General features: G+C 40.3%; 1 protein-coding gene and 1 non-coding gene across 3 annotated transcripts; both read left to right on the top strand.

The window, feature by feature from the left end:
* Positions 1-1324: 1324 nt before the first annotated feature.
* On the top strand, positions 1325-21157 carry LOC145394400 (putative RNA-binding protein 19). 2 transcript variants are annotated; one of them, XM_080268274.1, is made up of 17 exons: positions 1325-1484; positions 4931-5132; positions 6707-7053; positions 7455-7529; positions 8942-9176; positions 10231-10434; positions 10871-11059; positions 11322-11461; positions 12290-12369; positions 12789-12967; positions 13367-13531; positions 14795-14937; positions 15410-15591; positions 17476-17592; positions 18910-19012; positions 20217-20346; positions 20599-21157. In XM_080268274.1, exons 1-17 carry the CDS (start codon positions 1449-1451, stop codon positions 20664-20666), a joined length of 2595 nt encoding a protein of 864 aa, XP_080124400.1. In that variant the 5' UTR covers positions 1325-1448; the 3' UTR covers positions 20667-21157. The 2 variants fall into 2 exon arrangements, with proteins under 2 accessions (XP_080124400.1, XP_080124399.1); XM_080268273.1 differs by having other exon boundaries at positions 17473-17592.
* Positions 4622-4740, top strand: LOC145394570 (5S ribosomal RNA). The gene has a single exon (XR_013896435.1). It is a non-coding gene; the product is annotated as a 5S ribosomal RNA (ribosomal RNA).
* Positions 21158-22999: the final 1842 nt, after the last annotated feature.

The raw sequence follows: 22999 nt of genomic DNA, 5'->3' as shown, positions 1-22999 counted from the left end.
TTAGTGATCTGATTTGTATGTAGTTATGTGGTAGGTTGCGAAAAACTAAAAGAAAAAAAGGTGTAGCGTGTGCAGACGTGAGGGGCATGTGCATACCATTGAGATTGATGGTGTTGTAAACTTATTGTTTCCCAGGAAAGAAGGATTTTTGCTGTTTGGGTGATATGGTCAGTGCTGAGGGTAGGCCGAAGGCTAGAGTTAGAGGTGGTTGGAGGTTCTGTATGGTATGTTGACCAAGTGATGTATGACTGAAATGTGGCCAGTAAAGGATGAGGATGGGTGAGTACTGTAGTGTGTCCGTTTGGGACAGGGATAGTGCTTCACTGATGGAACAGTTTAATATTAGAGAAATTTTAAGATGGGAATGATCCTTGCATGTAGAAAGAATGGAAAGGTTAACTGGTTAGTTAGGGTTGTGAATGTTGAATGCTGGGAGCCAATGGGGAAACCTAAGAAAACGAGATGTATTTCGTAACTTTAGGGTAAATAGGTTTGCCGGAGATGCTGCTGAAGGTTTATCAGCCATCAGTTACAGTCATGGTCGAGGCCGTTTTTTAAACGATAATTGCAGTGCATAAGATATATAATTATCCACCCTACGCAAACTTACAAAAACTGAAATAATTACCAACATCTCGTGCATACGTCTGAAGGCCACTGACCACTTCAACGAGCTTTTGTCAACCAAAACCTTTGTGTTTCTTATTTGACAAATCTACAAGATTGCAAAACCCTCCCTACACTTATTCTGCTCTTCCATGGCACCCCCCCCCCTCTCCTGTTTGCAATCTGCACCAAGTCATCTTCCAACAAATCCCACAACGACTCAGACTCGAAATCCCTAGACAACACTGAGCACTATGGCAACAGGAAGAGACGAGACAGACCCCTTCTGCACGACACCTTTGGTACTATATGACCTCTGGACACTTCATGATATGCCGTTTCCGAATCTTGAAAAAAAAAAATGCTTTTGTAATTATTTAATAAAAAAAAATCGCATTTATTGTATCGCTTTAACTGGTTAAATCCAGTGTCATGCTCTAGACCAGCTCGGAACCCTGCACAGCACTTGCCATGTTTAACCTTCAATGATGACATTATTCTGTTCTCTTGCTCGACGATTTTATCACTTAATGTCTCGTATGTAGCCTAATGTTAAAGGATGAAGTGAAAATTATCTGCGTAAGTAAACGACGGGGAAACTGCCAGACGGCGAATCTTTTGTTGTGAGTTGCCACGGCGAATCGTCCTACAGGGAAGATGTAAACAAACCGCGTGTTCGGTTCTCGCAGTCTGCCTGAAGGAGTTTTCGTGAAAGTTTTACGGATGACTTCGCCTTGCATTTATCCGTTATTATAACAGAACCATACAAAGGCCTTGATAGAAGTCACAGACGAGGGTATTTGTTTTCGACGATAAATGCTGTTGTGTTTTATCGTCCAGAAATGTCTCGTCTTATAGTGAAGAATCTGCCAAAACAGGTGAGCTGTATTTTTTTTTTTACATATATTTCCCATGTAATGTTTGTATGCACGGGCCGGCCATTGTATTGTAACTTATATTTACATTTCAGAGTAGTTTTTGTGGTATTGCAATACAAATACGGAAGTATGGTATAGCTATTATGATTGTTATAGGTTGGTTCAGGGAACTTGGAATAAGAGGACAAAGTTATGGATAACTGTTTCATAGTTTCGGCCATTCACAGAATTCAGATATTTGGTTTTGTCAATACCGGTACTTTATCAAGGGGGAGCTGATCTTACAAATTTCCCATTCAAGTTGGTCTTACATAGGTTGATTAGGATAGGTTAGGGTAAAGTTTTGGTCTGATAGGAATTGGGGGCTTCCAGTGTTAGGTTTAGTGGCAATCCTAGATGGTTAAGATCAAATGGGATCTGTGAGGCAAAACTCTTCAGTTAGGTTGATGAGATTGCCAGTAAATAAGTTGCTGCTAGAGTCCATGCAGCTCTCTTAAGTACCCTAAAATAGGTACAGTAAAGTTTGTTTGTTCCATATACATTTTGCAATTAAAATCAATAAGCAGTTATACATGTTGCATATCTGGGCAAAAATAACTTTCCTTAAAACTGTGTGAATGTTAGAAGACAGGTGGAGTTGCCTTGCCCATGTTTGTATAGTTTTTACCTTTCCAATGTTTATCTAACCATTTGTTAGAGCCTTCCATTATAAGAAAGTTTTCATTCATAGTGTCTCATAAATTGTGTATGGGAAAGATAATTACCTGGTAAAGGGGAAAAGTGAAGTTGATGGGTTATTTTCCAAAAATGGATGTATATATTTTATACTGATTCATTTTTTTTCTTGATTTTTAAGAAATTGGATGACAGTGATGAGAAATAACAATATTTGCCCTTTACTTTGTAGTATTTGTTTAGGCAAAGATATTTTACTAAATACTGATTGGGCAGTATTTATGCTGTCATTTCTGCTGAGTTTTGCCAGGACTTGACTTTGGTATAAATAAGTTTACATTAATCTTCTAAGCACCAATGATGGCTGGGAACTGTCCTGATTTGTTGTGCATGAGGAGTCAATGATGGCTAACAGACATTCAAGGAAATTTCTTTTTTTTTAGCAACACGTGCCTCTTATGTGGGAAATATTCATGGTGTAAGCCTTCAGGAAGCTTTGTTACCATAATCAGTAATTGGCAACCCACTCCTGCCACCCATACGGTACTGATGCACAATATACCTGTATGCTTGTATGCATTCTGCGTCCTGTGAGTGACAACATGTCGAGCTCTGGTGCAGCATACTGCTCATACAAAGCCTCCATTTCCATTGCTGAGGCCTTGGAAATGCTCCAAGAACAAGGCTGTACCTCTGAGGATAGTGTGGAATCTTCAGGAGAGAAGTATGAGCCTGGGGAGGAGGATTTCGAGGACTTTGAGGAGTCGATTCTCCCCATGTGTTTGAGTGTCACACCCACTTGCTTTCACACTTGGTACAGTGATAGTGACAATGGCGACAGTGATGAAATGGAAGTGCTGATGTCGTTTGTTTCCTGCTGGTAGGAAACATGAAATTGTTTTGTCTAGGAAGCGACCACTTGAGGATGGAGAGGGTGGCGTAGCACCACCACCCCTACCACACTACTCCTCCCAGTCAGAGTGTGGCAGTATCCACGGCAACGACTTAAGTCACTTGCGGCGTTGCCACACTTACTGCTACCACCAGTTACGTGACAGTTGAACAGTCCCACTTTCATGAACAGTATTAATGCATTATACAGCAAAAGTCCTCCAGTCTTACCTCCTATAATCCAAATGTCCCAATACTGTACTCCGAATTTCTTGAGGCGGTGCTGAAACCCCCTTAGCGGTATGGAGTGGAAGCAAGCCGGTAGGACAGCACTCTCCCATCATTTTCAGTTTATACCTGTGACCATTTGGATGCATTTCTGATAATTCCACTTGATTTTCAGACCAATAAGTAACTGTATGACAAAGTAGCAGTGGCTCCCACATCTTCTGCTAGTCATGGTGGAAAGAAACCTGCTAAACGAAAGCATGTGACACTAACAATAAGTGATAAACAATAGGTGATAACCTGAGTCAGGTGCAGTGAACCACTTTGGAAGATAATGGAAGACTTTAACATTGTGGCCTCAGCAGTCTTGAATATTGTGGCATCAGGGGCATTACCTATCTGGCTTGGACTTGCTCTTGGACTTGGATGTACAGTACTACCTGCAATTATTCATCTACACGTCTATGCATTTCCGGTGAATGAAACAATAACCCATATCGTTTTCAGTTTTTGTATAATGATCATGTACATATTTCTAATGTTTTCAAAGGTCCCTCCCAATAGTCCGAAAAAACCCATAGCTAGTTCAAAAGACCCTCAGTTCTCTGCCATTTGGGACTACAGGAGCTTTAATGTATAATGGAAACGACATTATGTAGTGGCCTTATGCTCGGGCAGCTGTTGTCATTATCTGCTAACCCTAGTCTATGTCACTGTGGGTGCCTATGGCATGACCACATCAGCTTGAGTGGAGGGACGTTCAAACACACATCTAATTGGCAGAGCGAAGTTGCCCCATCCCCTTCTGCCAGGACTACATAATGACCTCAATAAGTGCTGAGACTGTGTTTTTCTTGAATAACTGTTGATATGGGATAGGTTTCTGGTAAAAACTCAAAATGCCAAAATTGGCCAGTCCTGGGTCCACAGTAAATTTTAAATTGGGCTGGTGCTTGATGGGTTAAATTAGGTTAGATTATAAGATTAGTTTTGGGTGACATGTAATTTTGCATTGTTGTTATTAATTTCTGATGAATTTGTTGATCATCATGATACTTTCACACTATATTGTAGATAAGTAGCCAAGGAATGCACAAGTTTTTGCTCAGTGGTGGTCTGTTTTTATGCTTGTTGCTTAATTCTTAACCCATTCATTTCAGATGATATTGTTTTTAGTTCATTCCTACTGTTATAGGACAAATTTATTCAGCTCAATGTAGACTCTTCACGCTGGAGATCTTCATAAGCCCCTTCAGTAAAGGAGGTCTGACCTAAGTTGCATAAAATCATGTGGTAGGAGTAATAATAAACTGAAAGGACATCACCCAGATTCTAGGGATTAAGCCAACGGCCATACCACGTTGAGTACACCGCTTCCCGTCCGATCAGCGAAGTTAAGCAACGTTGGGTCTGGTTAGTACTTGGATGGGTGACCGCCTGGGAACACCAGATGCTGTTGGCATAACGTTCTCCCTACGTGTCAAGTGGGGTTGGTGGAGGATTAGTGCCCCTCCCTGTAAAACAATTAACTCTAAGCCCTTGGCCACCCTGTTTGGGATACATGGCGTCTGGCAATGAATGAATGAATGAACATCACCCAGATTCTAGGGATTAAGCCATGCACCCAAGCATTTTCCTTATGTGTCTTGCAGATTAGTGAAGAGGAGATCAGGAACCACTTTGGGAAGAAGGGCAACATAACTGATATTAAACTGAGCTACAAGAATGGGGTGTTCCGTCGCTTTTGCTTTGTCGGCTTTGAGAACGAGGATGATGCTACAACAGCGTGCCAGTACTTCAACAATTCATTTATTAAACAGTCGAGAATCACAGTGGAAGTTTGTCAGGGATTTGGTGAGTTTGTTCTTTTTGCCATATTTTTGCAAGGAGGCAAATATAGGCAGACCCTGAGATATGATACCTGTAGATGTGATACCCCGGCATAGCGATGGAGGTGGAAATACCAACCCACCCTGCCGAACAATGGCCAAACCTTAGTATAACGTTTTTTTTTTCTTTTAACCGATTTTGATGGTATTTTAGACTTAAATTTTGTGTTTAGGTTGATTTATAAACTGTTTGTAGACAGATTTACCATATGTGTTTTAGCTGTAGATGGGGTGAACATGTCATTTTGGGGTACAGTTTACAAAGTTTGATTTTTTCCAGATATATTTTTGATGATTTCCAGCTTTAATTTTTGAGTTTAGGTGAGTTATAAACTGCTTTTAGGCTTAGTTTAGCTTGTTTTTAAGTCTATGTGGGGGTTTAGGTTAGCTAGAAACCTGTTTTTGGACTCATTTGGGTGGGTTTAGGACTTGGTTGGGGGGAAACTCAAGGCATCCCTATACTTTACATGTTAAATCTACCCCGAGAGATGATACCCCACCTAGCTATGGAATTTTACTCAACCAATTGCATCATTAAACCGGGGTATGCCTGTAATGCTAGTAAGGGATTTTAGCACTTTATGTAATGTTCTTGATAGTAGGAGCCCCCTAAAATTTGTTAAGCTAATGGTTTTCTTCATATTTATCTTCAAATATGCTGTTTCAAATCAATTGTAGCTCTGCAAATAATTGCTTTATATTCTTATCAAATTCATGGCCAAATGCCCCAGTACACATCATTATTGTGACTTATGGTACTGTATCATCTCGATGTGAATACCGATAGCTGTGTATGTGCATGAAGCACAAAGTGAACGGTATAACTAAAATTGTGTTACTTTGTCTGAAACCATTAATTGGTAGTTTTTTGTTATTTGTATGGAGATTCATAGTTGCAGTGTTGTTAACAGATGTCTGCAAATGCCTGGACTCAAGTTGCTTTTGTGTTCTGCCTGTATCACATTCTCTTTGTTGTCAGTGTATGCTGTGCAGAGTAGCTTTTTAAATTTAACAGTTTCATTACTGACTGGGTAATAACAGTGATACAGATATGGAGTCAGGATTCTGAGGGCTTGAATGTTTTATGAATGGAAGTGTGTGTCATTCAGTTGGGCAGATTTTAGTTAATATCTCTTAATTTTATTTTATTTTTTCCTGGCTCTCTGGATCCTACTTTGCCTCACCCTAGGTGAGAAAAGAGGTCAGGTTGTTGATGATGATGTTAAATTATACTGTAGTTACTGCTTTACAAAATCTGTTTTTCTCTTGCCTGGATTATATCTAGAATAGGGTTAATTTAATTTTCAGCCTATCTCTGATAAGTAAAATGCATTTTTTGTTAGATTAGATTTTGAGTTTGTTAGATAGATGGAAAAAAGTAGGTGATCACAAATTTGGAAAAGTTTCTGTTTACAATGTAAGTACTCATAGTCAAATGACATGTCAGTAGTTCTGTTAGGTCATTGATTTTAGAATTACCGTACTTTAGTTTACACTATTTTCCTTGGGTTGATGGTTGTGTGAATCATTATTTTGCAGGCAATGACAAAAAGCCTGTATCTTGGGCAGAGAGGAACAAGGAAAAGAAGAAGAAAAATGTCACAAGTTCTTTAAAGAATAATGCAGAGGAGCAGAGCCAAGATAAAAAGAAAAAGAAGAAATCCAAAAAGAAGAAAAAGGAAATCCCCCAACAGAATGAGCTTGTGTTACAAGTTAAAGATGACCCCAAGTTTACTGAGTTCCTAAATGTGGGGGAGAAGGGGATAAAAGATGAAGGGATCAGCATGGAGAGCAGCAGTGACAGTGACAATGGGAGTGATGATGGTGACGAGGATGAAGAAAATGAAGCGAAGTTAGCCAAGAAGAAAGATGTGTCTGACCAAGATGTGAGTACATAAATTATTTACCAGTACATACCTTTTTTTTATAGTGCTTGCATGGGTAAACATTGTATTATTTATTTACTTTACTTATTTATTTATTTATTTACAGTATATCGTGTATCGCTGCTTTCCAAACTGCACAGTCTGCAATGGCAAACATCTTTGTGTGACAGTTGTATGTTGTACATGTACATTTTATCTTTTACATTGATCACCTTTTTTCCTATCAAAGGATTGTATGTGCTTTTCTATAATTGGTGGAGTTATTTATATACTGTAATTGCACAGTATATACATGTAAAGTAAGTGTATGTGGTAGAATGCTCTTTTTTTACAGTAAGGTATGTGGATTTTTTATTTTTTTACTCAGTTATTGAGGATTCTAATTTCTATTCACTTTGCAGTATCTGAAGAGCTTGATGAAGTCTCAGTCCAGCGACAAGAGTGACATTGAGGGTAAAAAGAACAAGAAACAGAAGGTAATGTTGTTATCCCATGCAACTTGCTTTGGGGATAATGTTGTGTGTGTGAGATATTAAATGCAGTTATTTTTTTTGTACAATAGAAGAATAATACACAGCTGAGAAATTGTGTGGGTAATTATAGGTGGTATAGAGCTCCCTATAAACTCCGGTAGCCTAGGCATTGAATGTGGTGTCATTATTTGGAGTTATTGGTAAAATTTGTGAGATGGTCATATTCTTAGCCTTTAACATTACATTGTTAAACTAGAACAATTGATCCATTAAGATTATAGATATGATGTCACAAAGAAGTATCAGTTATGGAGAGCTGAAGTTTATCCAGTCAGATGTTGATGTTATTTAACAGAGGAATGGGGGCACTCACCATCCACTCACTCAATTTAGTGCTGCTCTTGGGTAACTGTCTTTTCCTCTCTTCCTTCCATTTTTCCTTCCTTCCTCTTTTATCTTTCTTTCCTTCATTTTTGCCTCTTCCTTCTTTCTGTGGGTGACTCTGCACTGAGTGACAAGCCATATGGTTTCTTGTATGCCAGGAAACCATTTACCATGGTGGGTGGTAACCATGTAACCAAATTATGGTGGCTGGTGGTTTAGTAGGTAATAAAGGTGCTTCAGTTGGATTGAGCCAGTGCAGGTTTCTATCCAAGAGGTGGTTGGGGTTTATTGCTCACGTAATGCCACTTAGGGATGAGTGAGGCTGGTTTGAATGTCAGGACCAACTTGCCTAGCCTTGGGCTTCTACGCTCCTCATGGGGCAACACAGGATTAGATGATGAATGAATGAAAGTTAAATTTTTCATCCCAAGGATGTCATATTTGTTTAATTAATGCAAAATTACCAGAGTTACTCAGCATTGAACAGATATCTATTACTAATTGGGTTATTGAAGTCTTTCTTTGTCCCCTCCAGTTGAAAAAGCCTCTTCAGAACTGAGTTAGATGGTCTGGGGATAGCAAGAATGAGATAAAAAGATATCATTGTAATGTAGTGATAAGCATTGGAAGCATTGTAACCACATTGAGAGTAGTTGCTTATGGAACGTGAAGTGGGTTAAGTTGGCCCAGAACTGCTATATCTTCCCCATAACAGCTTTTATATGTGTGGGTGTAATTCTTGGATTTGAACAAGTCGTGGTGCTGTGGTGCTGGAGAGGGACACCTTCTTGTAGTGGTGCTTCATGTAGTGGTGTGTCATTGCCTGGTTTTAGAAACATCCCTCAGCTCCCTCCCTGTTTCCTTAAAGGAGGATGGTAGACTGCAGGGGAAAGGGCAGCTTCAGTCTGCAGTCCACTGAGTTCACATTTTGATTGATCTGGGGCCAAAGCAACAACAACAACAACAACAACAACAACAGCAGCACTGATGACAAGATGAATCTGACCAATCCACATGTTTTATCACAACAGGCACGAAAGGAATTCTTTACAGTTGTAATTCGAGCCCAAGGAATGTGCAAGGTCAGCAGGGGAGAAACAGGCCATGGAGAACGAACCTTTACCAATAAAAGTGTCAAGGCATTTCTGCGACCTCTGAAGCCCCGCAGCCTGAGGATCCCCAGACAAGTGCGGTTGGTGGCTTACGTGGGCTTCAAGACAGAAAAAGAGATGAACCAGGCGATACAGAAGGATAGAAGTTTCTTAGGTGCGTTTGTTGGGTCCTATTCACATGGGACTGGATGTTTACCTGTACCTTATTTTGTACAGAAAGTCATCATCACTGTGTAACCCCCCCCCTTTTTTTTTTCTTTTACAGTATTTTCTCTTTTTGGTTTGAAGCCTGCATTAGTTACAGAATAAAATGCTTGTTAAATCTCCACTGCTACCAGTTTTTTGCCAGGTTCTTTCAGTTTATGGTGCCAGATGTGTGGATAAAGTTGTGTTACTGTATTTAGGAACACATCTTTGACATACAATGAAGACTGTTTAGTTCAGCTTTTGTTTCAATTGTAATTTGAAATAGTTTACTCATTCAAGTAATTTATCTGTCAATCAGTTTGTCACCAGACACCTTAGTCATGTAAGGCGTGGCCATAAATGAATCATTTCCATGTCACCCTGTCCTCTGCCATCTATCTGTCCTCCCTCCAGCTGACACCCACCTCACTCACATGACTTCCTAGTTAGTCTCTTGTTCTTCCTCTCCACATGGCCAAACCATCATAGAGTACATCTCTTAATGTTTTTTAGCACATTCACATTAACACCACAGCACTTTTTCACTTTCTTATTGTCTACCTGTCTCTCCATGTAACTCCACATGCTCCTCTCAGGTAACTCATATCCACTGCTCTCACACTTGACTTGTTTTCTTCGAACAGGGTCCAGGCTCTACTTACATACATTAGATTTGGAACCACTACTTTCATGCAATGACTTTTTTTTTCTCTCTCTCTCTCTCTCTCCCATGCTGACTTCGCTGTTTCTTATCACAGCTCTCATCTTAATGAAACAGCATCCTTTTCATGCACTTCATCCTCTTAACTTCCATCCGTACACATCATACTACCGAAATATTTGATCACACTTGCAATCTCCATTTCTTTACCATCCAACTTTACTGTGCACTCATTGCCATCATTTCTCTCAAAGACCATAGCATTACTCTTAGCTGCCTGCAATCACTTTTAGATTTCATGTCTTGTATTTATAGAAGAAAGGTTTCAGCAAATAATTAACCACCTTCTCTTACTCTTCAGATGGAGTTCGTGTGCACGTGATGAAGTATGTGAAACCCCAGGCGGAAGGAGAGCAGGGGAGTGGGAAGAGTAGTGCCCCCTGGAGTGCTGCTGAGGAGAAAATAAAGGAAGCAGAGCCAGTTGGGGAGTCGGGGAGTCTCTTTGTTCGTAACCTCTGGTACTCGGTCACAGAGGAACACCTTAGAGAACTCTTTGAAAAATTTGGTGAGGAGTTGATGATGTTATAGTTCAGTAATGGTTGTTTTACATGCCTGATAAACCTCCAGTTGCCTCTTAGGGATTGAATCTATGTACAAGCCTAAGCTGTAATTTGTACTGGTTTGCTGTAGCCACTCTGCAGCCAGGGTCTTACATAACTTCAGTAAGTAGATAAAAATTTATTTTATAATAATGATGACTTTCAGTTTCTACCAATAAGTGGAAGTGTCTAAAGTTATTCTGCCCATCAGTAAACACAGTTGGCATCCTAGGGAATTTTACCATCTCTTGTGGATACAGTTTCTTCCATGATGGTGATGATGTTTTTCATTTAATTTCAACTGGGGAAGTGTCCAGAATTAACCTGCCCATCCATAACTCCCTTCTTCTCATTAGTTTTTCTTTTACCATGATAATGATATCTATTAATTTTGACATACAGGGGAAGTGTCAGAAATTAATCTACCAGTCTGTAAGCACACCCGTCGGCCTAAGGGATTTGCAACAATCACCTTCCTGTTCCCTGAGCATGCTGCTGCAGCCATGACTCAACTAGATGGCACAGACTTCAAGGGACGCATCCTCCACATACTGCCAGCCATCCTGCCCAAGGAGGATGCACAAAGGAAAGGTGAGGGAAATGGGTGTTGTTAGTAATATGCGAGATAGTTCGATTCTGCAGTGGACCTTATGTAGACTGATATAGTTATAGATATAAGCAGAAATCCACTGATGTGAAATATGCTTAGGAAAACTTAAGCCAAATGGTTTCTCGTAACCCAGGAAACCAGTTAACTATGTTGGGTGGTAACCATATCACCCAGTTATATTGGTGCCATCACATGAAGTGGTTAAATAACAAGTTTCTACTCATCACTCACTTACCATCACAGGACCACAAAGCTATAAAGACAAGAAGGCAGCAGAACAGAAGGCTACAGCTGGGTCATGGCACAACTGGAACACATTATTCTTGGGCAGCTGTGCTGTGGTTGACCTCATGGCAGAGAAGTATAACCGGTCCAAGCAAGAGGTGAGGGGGGGGAGGGGAAGAATACTATTGCAGTTTTCTGACAGACAAAGGTTTCTAAACTTCTGTAGGTCATTTGATGGACAAGTGTAGTCAGATTGGAGAGTTCGTATGACTGATAACCAAGGAATTGGATTGTTACCTCATAACTAAGGGTCGTTGAATTTCTTGCAATCATGACAGTATTCAGCTTGTGGGAATGGCTTGATTCTGTCACATGAAAACAAACTGACTACCAGTCTAGCAATCAGATTATCAGTGCTGGTGCTGCTATTTGAACTGTGATGTCAAAAGTGCCTCTATTTTTAGACAGTCAGGTAATGGTGGTGGTAATGGTTTCCTATTTTAAAACAATATCATGACTACATGACATGGCATGATGCAGCTGGTGTTAGACTAAAGCTCAGAGTTGCTGCTACACAGCCCTCCCATCACAATCATGCTACTGTATGCCGACTTGTTGACGAGCCATTTAAAAAGTTTGGTTTCTTTTTGGACAGACCATGTAAAATCCTTGTTCCCTGCCCCAGCCAGGTTTTGAACCTGGGTTAATTAGGACTGCAGGCCACCTCTCTATCAACTTGGCCACCACTTGTCTAGTTGCCTAACATTTAATAACGGCATTGGAATTGATTTAAATTTGTTAGTAGCTAGGAGTTTCCTATGTGTGACATTATTATATTACGTTTACTGTAAGGCTCCAAGTATAGTCAGTCTTCAGTTAAACTCTGTGATTGATGTACATGGACATGACTAACACTTATGCCAGAACAACATTTTACAGTATGAGGACTACTCTTCCAGTATGGTAAATAACTCTAACTTCAACAGATCCTGGATTCAGAAGGAAAGCAGAGTGTGGCAGTGAACCTGGCTCTTGGAGAAACTCAGCTGGTGGATGAAACAAAGAGGTGAGAAGTAGAGGTTGTGGAATAATTGGTGTGGCTGTAGTGGCTGAATGAGATGATTGGATTTAAATTGTGCTGCTGCTGATATTGTTGTGGTCCCAGATTAATTTGTAAATGAACTGTAGGAAACTGGCCACTTCAACTGGGAATGCTCAGATATCTTTTGTTAATGCTGAAGGATTGGTTGTATTGTGAGAATGAGGTGCATGAGATGAGGAGGTGTGTGGTGTCAGCCCCACTCTGTGTTGAGGGCATAATGGATTGCCTTGGTAAGCTTGGGACCACAGTTACAACAGAAGCAACGGTCCTTACTATTTACCATTTGGAACTTTGGTAAGAATAGTGATGGTGATTGATGATGATGATGATGATGTTGATGTTGATGTCTGTGCCTTCTCTTTAGTCTGCATCACTTTTTTCAGGTTTTTGGAGGATGCAGGTGTGTGCTTAGAGGCATTCAGCTCGGCCAGTGTGCAGAGGTCGAGGACAGTGATATTAGTCAAGAACCTACCAGCTGCCACCACTGCTCAGGAACTGGTGCAGCTTTTCAGCCGCTATGGAGAGCTGGGCCGAGTCCTCCTGCCTCCATCTGGCGTCACAGGTGCTGTACTATGTAATCGTGAATAAATGTTTGCTGCCAGTCCCCTCCCAATCGTTGTGACTTGCCTTCCTTATTTCTCATTACTTCCGAAATGTCAGTATCCTTCCTTCCCATACTCTTTTTTTGTTCAGTTCATATTGCTGAAACATAGTCACCGGGGAAGTGTCTGTAAACTTTTGATCATGGAGGCACAGATTTATCTCTGTCCCTTAACCCACTTCTGTCCTACATGCCAATAGTAGCACAAGTTTGTGTAGTTATTGTAACAGTCTGTTCTTTATTACCCTTTGTAAATTCAAGGGGCCTAATACCAGAGTTCCATAATTTAGAAAAGTGAATGGTTGTAAGTGATTAGCCTTTGCCCCTTGTAACCTTAGACAATTTTAACATTGTTTCCAGGCCTGGTAGAATTCCAAGATGCAGGTGAGGCCAAGCGTGCATTCAAGGAGTTGGCATACTCGCGCTTCAAGTATTTGCCCCTTTACTTGGAATGGGCACCTCTTGCTGTCTTTAAAATGCCTTGCTCAGAGACCAAACATCCAAAGCAAGAAGAATCTAGCAAAGGTAAGAGTGAGGAGGGAGATAAGTTTTTAACACCTTGTCTTATAAATTTACTCATGATATATCGTAAAGTTGCTTTGAAGTAAGAAATGTGTGTTTTTGTGCTTTTATCTCAGTCATGAAGCAAAATCATGTTTCACAGATAGTTGTTAAATTCAGAGTGTCAATTTCCCTGCATCCATCCTCGGCCTTGAATGAGGCCTAACTTTTTACTGGTACAGGGACATATTCTGGTGGGCTTTTGAGTCTCCGAAGCACCTAGAGTATGTGTATTGTACATATACTGTAATATTGTCTCATGTTATGTATGTTACTGTAATATTGACACAGACTGTGCTGTAAATATGTGCAGTGATCCCTTGTTTATCAGACTCTTTGATTAATGGACCCCAAGATTAACCACCCACTTAATCTCACCTTAGTTTCAGTCCTGGTCAGCTATTAACATGCTTAAGTGGTGTTTAATTGCATTTCTTTCTGTATGTCATTTTGAAAAAGCTGATTACTGATGTCATGAAAAAAAGATAAAGTGAAAAGAGAGTGTGTAGTACCCAGCATTTTGCAGAAATGATAGATTTTGAAAAACCTTAAGTATTTATGCAGGTATTGGTATAGTATTTCAGTATTTTAGGGGTCTTCAGGATAGTGAGTACAATTTTAGGAATGATAAATGCTGTTTTATCTTGAATAAAAACTTTTGGTGTTACTGTGGTTGAAATGAAAAAGACATTATCTTTGTGAAAGGGTCAAGACAAGGATGTGTATGTCAGTGGGTTAAGTATAGCTGAGTAGACAAAAAGTGAATGAACATAGGTTGCAAGAGGTACAAATGAGATGGTTTTGAAGAAACTTAATGTTGTGGAGGGTCATCCTGTGGGCTGCAGCCAAGAATTTTGATGCCACACACACACAACTGTCCATAATGATTGTGGGATAGAAACTGTTTTGTCTACTACCAGGTTGAGAAAAGGGTGCAACCCTTGTCATTGGCATCTTCATACATACTTCATCCATCCAGTTTAATTCTTAGTCAAGGTTTTTACTTCACCTTCCATACCTTGGTTTCCCATCCCATTTATAGTGTGGGAAGTTAGGATGGGTGGGGTGAGAATTAGGATGGTGAAGATGATGGCCACCCCTTACGGGATTTAGGTGTCCAGCAATAAATAAATAGATAGAGTCGGTAGATGATGATAGTGATGATGAAAGTTATGATGAGGATGACAGTGATAGTGATGTATCATTAAATCTCATTTATTCTTACAGAGGAAGAGAAAGACAAGGAAAGTAAGGAAGAACAGAAGGAGTTGGATAAAGAGGAACCCACCTTACAGCTTGCCCCAGAACCCAACACAACTGTCTATGTTAAAGGCCTTAATTTCTCCACAACTGAGGATGTTCTCAAGAAGGTGAGGGTTGTTGTTTGGGGATTGACACCCATACAATATTCTTACTGTAAACTGCAACATGTCATGCCAGCAACATATATTAGTTGGACTGAAAATTAAACTAAAATTATTTAGGGGCTCATTATAGCTAGAGTAGATATTGTGTTGCAAATTTGCAAACCTATATTTCAGCAAACACACATTTGTTGAAAAATGCAAAACTGCAAGACACCATAACAACTAATCTGTGGTGCCTGCCAGCTTAAAAACTGATACACATATACTTTAATACAGGAGAATGTTTAAGTGTTAAATGTCAAATAGTAAATGAGGAAAGAGGTGTTATGAGGCCTTCTGTGCCCCATACAATACAGGCCTAATCCTCATCTGTTATTACCTCCTGTACAACCCAGGAAGAATATGTCTCTAATTCTCGCCTATCATTGCCTCCTCCTGTGCCAACTTGATTCTCATCTATCATTTTCTCTGGCAGCACTTTGAGAAGGTTGGCCCAGTGCACAGTGTCCTGATCGTGCGACGTCGAGGTCTGTCCCAGGGTTATGGCTTTGTGCAGTACCAGCGCTCAGTGCATGCCAAGCAGGCACTCAAGGACATCAACCAGTCTACTTTGGATGACCACATACTCTCCATCAAACTCTCAGAGAAGACACTGGCGTAAGTATAAGCAGTTGAAGATAACCTTGTTAGGTTTTGTATTTATCTTACAAAAGATAAAGCTAGTTGGTTGCACTTCACTGAAGTGGATTTTTATTTTTTAATAGGTGAGAGTGAAATTCTACCAGCATTGCACAACACTACAGTATTATCTGAGAATTTTTATTGCACAAATGTTGAGAAATAACACAAATGTATGTACAGTATGTAGTTTGCTGAACCACAGGGGTTGGAACACCTTCTGTCTTCAGTTTGTGAGACATACATCACTCTGCCATCCTCAGTATTAATTTCATCCTTTCATATAAGACAAAACAAAATTGGACCAAAATGCAGCTTTAAGATTACCTTTGGACAAAGTACAGGGGACCTCTTACTAACAAATGAGGAAAATTTAATGACAGGGATATCTTTTATAACTAGGCTACATAATTCTTTGATAAAACCCAAATTCAGCAGAAATAACATTTTTTAATGAAGAGCACCAAGTTAGGTTTGTTGGTGCTGGCAGTGGCATCCTACTGAGGGCAGTGGCTCAATTCGAACCTGAAACTCACTTATCCCAAAATCATTTCAGTTAGTTAGGTTAGGGTAAATTAATTTAGGTTAGGTCATATTAGGTTAGGTTAGTAAAGACAAACAGTTAATGAGAGATTGACCTTAAAGCCAAATCAACCTGAAAGTTCAAAATGGTGGGTGGCTGCCCGTAACAGCATTTGCTTGTAAAACTGGCTAGGTTGTATAGCTGATAGCTTCAATCCCTCCATCCATCATCCAATCCTACATTGCCTCAAGAGGAGCATAGGAGCCCAGGGCTAGGCAAGTTGGTCCTGACATTTAAGATGAGAGTGACAAGCCTCACTCATCCGAGTGGCATTACGTGAGCAATAAACCCCAACCATCTCTTGGATATAAACCTTCACCTGCTCAATCTGATTGGAGTGCCTTAATTACCCGGTAGACCACCAGGCACCAAAATTTGGTTATACGGTAACCACCCAGCATAGTAAATGGTTTCCTGGTGTACAGGAAACCCTTCGGCTTGTCACTCAGTGTAGATTCACCCATAGGCAGAAGGAAGAGGAAAGAATGAAGGAAAGAAAGACAGTAGAGGGAGTGTACTGTAAAGTCACCCATGGGCAGAAGAATGAGGAAAGAATGAAGTAAAGAAACACAGAAGAGGAAGGAAGGACTGGAAGGAGGAGAGGAAAGGGCAGACACACATGAGCAGCACTACATTGAGAGTGGATGATGAGTGCCCCTAGCTACCACAAAATTATGTATTTCCTCAAATTTTTAAGGCTATCGCAGTGATAATTATGATACAGTTTATTGACAAAAAAATGCAAATGTAAATTCTGTGAGGGGGGAGTTCTCTCTGTTGCAGATTCACCCAGCCTTTGAAGGGAAAAAAAAAAAATAAAAAAAAATAAACACAGATTACTTAATTATTAGTTGGAGACTTACTTGCTCATCATTGTCAGATTACCTTTTGCTACTGAAGAGCAGGGCTGTATCATCGTCATCATATACAATATCATTCTCACTTTCTCTGCTTATTGTTGCTCTTCCCATTGTCATCTTTTTCTTGCTTTTTTATGTATTTCTCTATTTCAATTACTGTTTCTCATTTGGAGTGCCACTTCTTACCTGAAATTACTTGGTAAATCATGGGCAATGTAGGACTGGATGATGGATGGATAGATGAAGTAGTTATATCAGCATATCCCCTAGACTGTATCACCACCACCACCACGTCTCTGCACGCTACAGGACAAAGGCCTCTCCTAGCTTTGTGTATTCCAACTCACTGATAATCAGTATATCTATATTCAGTTGCTGTATCTTAGTTCATCTGTAATGTTTGTTATTTTTGTCCAGCAGTCCTGAGGTTAAGAGTGCACGAAGAGTTCATGACAGTGGCAAGCAGATGACCTCCAAGATCCTTGTTAAGAACATCCCTTTCCAGGCAACACCGAAGGAAGTTCGTCAGCTCTTTGTGTAAGTTCATATGTTAGTTGTCATGTTATTAATTATACATTATAATTTTCTTACGAAAATCAGCCAGTTGAGTGAGTATGAGAATAAGGTGCTTGTTCAGTGTTTAAGCCTTTGGTTAAATTCAGGCATGTTTGAGCTTCATTTTAAGTGTCTGATAGCTCTTGTGATTAAAGCAGGAATGTGGTTTATTAGCTAATTATGCAGATTTTATTTTAATCATAGTCCCTGCTATGAATCATTCTAATTGTTAGTTGTAATACACTTTGGAATTAATTACAGAATGGATAATTACAAATTACCTAATATTCACCATCCACTCACTCGATGTAGTGCTGCTTTCGGGTGACTGCCCATTCCTCTCTTCTTTCCCTCCTTCCTCTTCTGTCTTTCTTTCCTTCATTTTTTCCTCCTCCTCCTGTCTATGAGTGACTCTACACTGAGTGACAAACCCAATGTTTTTTTTGTACACCAGGAAACCATTTACTACATGGGGTGGTAACCATATAACCAAATTATGGTGCCTGGTGGTTTAATGGATAATTAAGGCTCTCCAGCTGGATTGAACCTGTGCAGGTCAATATCCAAAGGGTGACTGGGGTTTATTGCTCACGTAATGCCACTTAGAGATGAGTGAGGCTGGTCACTCTCATCTTAAATACCAGGACTGGCTTGCCTCACCGCTGGCTCCTGCGCTCCTTGTGGGGCAACACAGGATTGGATGAGGATGATGTACTTGTGAGACTGCAAAGATGAGACTCACACGTAGTCTTCTAAACCACCTAGGCATATACACAATGGTATTAAAAATAGATTGGTGTGGTTGTCAGTTGCAGAGTTTTTTTTTTTTTCTGCTGTGTAGTATGTACTGTACTATAACTTTTTAATGCAAGAAAGAAGGAACCAAAGGCTAGGAGCCCTCAAGATTGTTTCCTCCTAGAAGAGGGGAAAAAAAAAAAAAAAAAAATGTTATAGTTAGATACAACTATGACAACTGTACCATTGGTGTTTGTTGTAACTGAGTGATGTGTTTTAAAATATAATGTATAAAAATTGATGGTGTTTGTTGCTGTAAATTGGGGTTTCTAGAAGCTCAGCCTTGTAGGTATCTGTAAATTTAGTGACAAGTGTGTCTGTAATTTACTGAGAAATTAACAGCAAAGCATGAAAAGAAGTAATATATGTTTCTTTATATTTTTTGTATATTTTAAGTGTCTTCATGAAGATGTATTGCATAATGACTGAAGTACAGTACTCTTTCTCTAAATTGATACATACAGATTTTGTTAATACTGTACTGTTATAAATTCCTTCTTGCAGAACCTTTGGTGAGCTCAAATCTGTGCGATTGCCGAGCAAACCTGGCAGCTCCGAACACAGAGGATTTGGCTTTGTTGATTTCGTCTCTAAAGAAGATGCCAAGGTAGGAAATTAAATGGTTGTGAGCTAATGTTGTTTTTAACCCATGTAAGAGTGCATTAATCCCTTGATTATCCGACGTAATAGAGCCTAAGGCATTTCTGGATAGTGGATCCGTCTGGATAATGGACTTCTCCCTTGGACCCCTTTTGTACATACTCTAACTTTGAAAGCCATTGTTAAATGCCACTACAGTACATCATGCAACACTTGTTCCTGGTATTTTACACTACTCTGTTTGGTCTAGTAGACCTTAAACCACAGCCAAGCAATTACCATGGTCAAGCAGACCCAGCAGCAACAGACAAACAGCCACCACTGCAGGGCCATACCTTGCAGTGACATGAAAAAAACCAGCCTGGCCGGGCAAAAATGTTCGCATGGCCGTAATTTCCACCCAGATGCAAGCATTTTGTTTGGGTAAAATGGAAAAATGTACAAATAATGGTTTCGAACAACCAGATCACAGTGTCCGGATAATGGATTGTTCAGATAATGGATGTCTGGATAACAGAGGGATTACTGTATCATCATCATCGTCATCATTTCCCCCCCCCCCCAACCCTGGACTATCTGGTTGAGCAGACCCTTCAGCTACAGGCAAGCAGCCATCCTTGCAGGGCCATCCTGTGTAGTCAGCTGATGATCTCTTGCAGTTGACAGTGCCTTGCTGTGTTGAGGTGTGGGGAAAAGTGTGGAGGTTTAGTTCCAGGGTGGATGCTGCATTTGCATCTTCTCCTATTTAACAGGGACACCATAGTAGGCTCCACTTCACCCTGCAATCTAGATATATGATTACCACCCAGTGTTATAAATGTTTTCCTGGGTTACAGGCTACCATTAGACTTGTTACTGAGTGTAGAGCCACCTGAAGTGGAAAGAGGAGTAAGAAAAAGTGACAGGAAGGAAAGGGAAAAGCAGGAAGAGAGGAGGCCAACACAGAAATAGAATGGTAAAGATGAAGTAGGCAGCACTATATCAAGTGAATGAATAATGGTTACCATCACCTGCCACTATATTTATAGTGTGTGTATAGTATATACTGGAAAGTATTGTACTGTAATTTGTAGCATATGGCTTGCACACACCTGACATGGGTGGGAAGTTCCACCATCCACATTTAAGTTTATTATGAAGATACAGAATGTGTGTATAATTTTTCCCATTTGAACTTCTACACCCAGTATTGAAAATATTGGATGTTACAGAAAGCCCTGGATGCCTTGAGCCTGAGCACTCACTTGTATGATCGACGCCTGGTACTGGAGTGGGCCCGGGAAGAGGAGACAGTGGAAGAGCTCAGGAGGAAGACAGCACAGAAATTCCTTGCATCAGGAGGTACACTGTTGCTCTTTCACTTATGGATAGACACATACATACCCAAGAAAACATGCATGCACATCTTGTTCCACTTCAGCATTGATTTTAGGCATATGGCAGCTATAGGCTAAGTTAAAGTGGACAGAGTTTTGTGTTACACCTCGTCAGTCGGTATGGGGAGATGGCAATTTTATACAAGTTACTGTAGATAGGAATACTGTTCAGTACAGTACAAATTGTATCTGCAAGAAATATTCCCATTTCTTTCAGGTCCCCCAAAGAAGAAAGCAAGACTACAGCTGAGCTCAAGTAAAGGTGGTGATGCAGATGAGGATTAGGGCAACACCTGGAGTGCCAGAGCTGTTAAAAGATGCTCAGTCCTTTAGGTGTTGGGCAATCTCCATTTCATCATTGTCATCAGTTATCAGTCATCATCATGGTGTTGGAGAGGAACCTTCCTGTGATGGCACTACTGTAACTGAGTGATATTGCTTCTCAGTTATATAGTTGCCCCACAAATTCTTCCCCCTCTCCCAAAAGGAGAATGGTGGACTGTAGGCACAGGGCAACTTCTTCCTGCAGTTCACCACATTCAGTTCCAGATGAGCCTTGGTTTACTACATCAGCTATTGTCATATCCTAGTCTCCCAGTTTCACATGGGGTGGCAAGATCCAGAGCATTTCCTTGATGTCATGAAGATCTCATGATCGCACGTGTATTATGGAAATTATATATTGAAGGAAGACATGCAGCTGGAAAGCCCTTGCAAATCCATGAGAATGTGGACCTGAGTGTTGGTAAATATGGTGGGTTGTGGTTAAATTTCATTGTTTTTTCAGTCTTGAGCCAATAACAGTTCTAACATTTCATTTGTAAATAATGTTAAATTAATTGTAAAATAAAGTTTTTACTGTTTGTATTGAGTAGAGCAGCAAGATCTTTGGCCTACCCTGAAGAATCCTGACTATCTTACTTCAAGTTGTGTTGCACTGGTTGCCAGTGAAGGCTAGAGTTTGTGTTATTACTTTCAAGGTTCTTAAGTTTGGTGAACCAGAGTACCTTGTTGAACTATTAAAACTTCAGTTGGTCTGCCCAGGTGTGATGTTAAGAAGTGAAGACGACTCCTTTTGTCTCAGTGAGCCCAAAGCTGTTCATCAGTTGCCTTTCCCTGATAGTCTTTCTCCTACACACCCCTAGGTTATATAGTAAGTTGTCATTTTTCATGAGGCAACTGACTTCTGTTGAATCTTTCAAAGGGGAGCTCAAAGTCCCTCTTAAAAAAGAAAGAAAGAAAAATACTATTTGAGGAGAGGTGTTGTGACTTGTAGGGTCCCCCCCCCTTTTTTTTTTTTTTAAGTCTATGCTCTATGAGTGATGTCTTAATACTTGTATTCATAATCATCATCATCCTCCAGACTTCTTTCCTCATCCTAGGGCAGGGTGAGGAGTAGCAATGTCCAGACAGCCCAAATTTGCCCAGTCCAATGGGCCTTGCTTCCATTCACTCATCATTCAAGCCCCTGGAATCCTGGCTCAATCAGATACGCCAAGAACATTCACCACATTCTGTAGCTTCACATAAATGTATCCGATAGAGTCATAGAAGTGTAAATGAGTGTCGAGTGTTACTGGATTCCTTAGGAAGAACCAGCACTTTTGAGAAACCAAAGATTGGATTATTGTTGGTACCATAACATAGGTGTTCTGCCAGTGTAGATTTTTTAAAATGGTGTATTTTGTATTAGGTGCAGGAGGAGGAGGATTTCATGGAGTGGCACCAGTGTAAATTAGTAGCTGGAGCCCAGTTATACAAACAATCTATATCTCGCTCCTTATCCCCAGAAAAGAGTGGTGGACTGTAATAGGGCAGCTTCAGCTTGCAGTCCACAGAGTGCATGTTGAGATGAGCATAGGCCATCATCATCTTCATAATCTTGCATTAGGTAAGGAAGGTAGTAGCTCAGTATCAGAGGAGTGCTTTGATAATTTTTTAATCATAGGTAGGTCCATGTCTTGTCAGTGCAGGTATTCCACATTATATGTCTTTGAGGTAGGTAAGGAGAGCATACTTTGAACCCCTTTGGCACAAATTATGTTTAGCTTGTCTCCCAAGCAGTCTAAGGCTCAGATTTCAAAATGGTTAACGAGGGGTGCACCCAGGAATATTTTTCGGGGGGCATACGAATGAAAATTGTGGCTAGAAAAAAAAATCTAATGCAAGTCACTTTATTTTCTTACAAGGAAGGACATTTTTTGGGGGGGGGGCATGGCCCCCTTGGCCTCCCCCCTGGGTGTGCCCCTGTGGTTGACATTTTCATTGCAAAATGTAATGAAACTGTTTATAATTTTGTCATTGAAACTGCTGCAGTGTCAACCAACTTGACAAATGTATTCCAAGTTTCAGTATGTGAAATGCAGTGATGGTAATGGCCTTATGGATGGTGGGGTTCATATCACTGTCACACATTTACTGGTGCATAATGTTACTACAGACATCACAGTATAGAGGTGTAGGGACATTTTCGAGGAGGTACAGCAGACCCTCGTTGTGACAAACCAGTATGCGATAAATCGTCAGTACAGTGACAGGAAATCTTTTTTTCACCATGCAAAAGCATTTTCGCATATTCAGTCATCATGATCCGACATGGCATCTTGCTGGTCGATGTA

Source organism: Coenobita brevimanus, chromosome 27, assembly GCF_032717465.1.
Source record: "Coenobita brevimanus isolate Jiangsu-jjx chromosome 27, ASM3271746v2, whole genome shotgun sequence".
Classification (NCBI taxonomy): Eukaryota; Metazoa; Arthropoda; class Malacostraca; order Decapoda; family Coenobitidae; genus Coenobita; species Coenobita brevimanus.
This window is presented reverse-complemented; position numbering and strand designations above follow the sequence as displayed.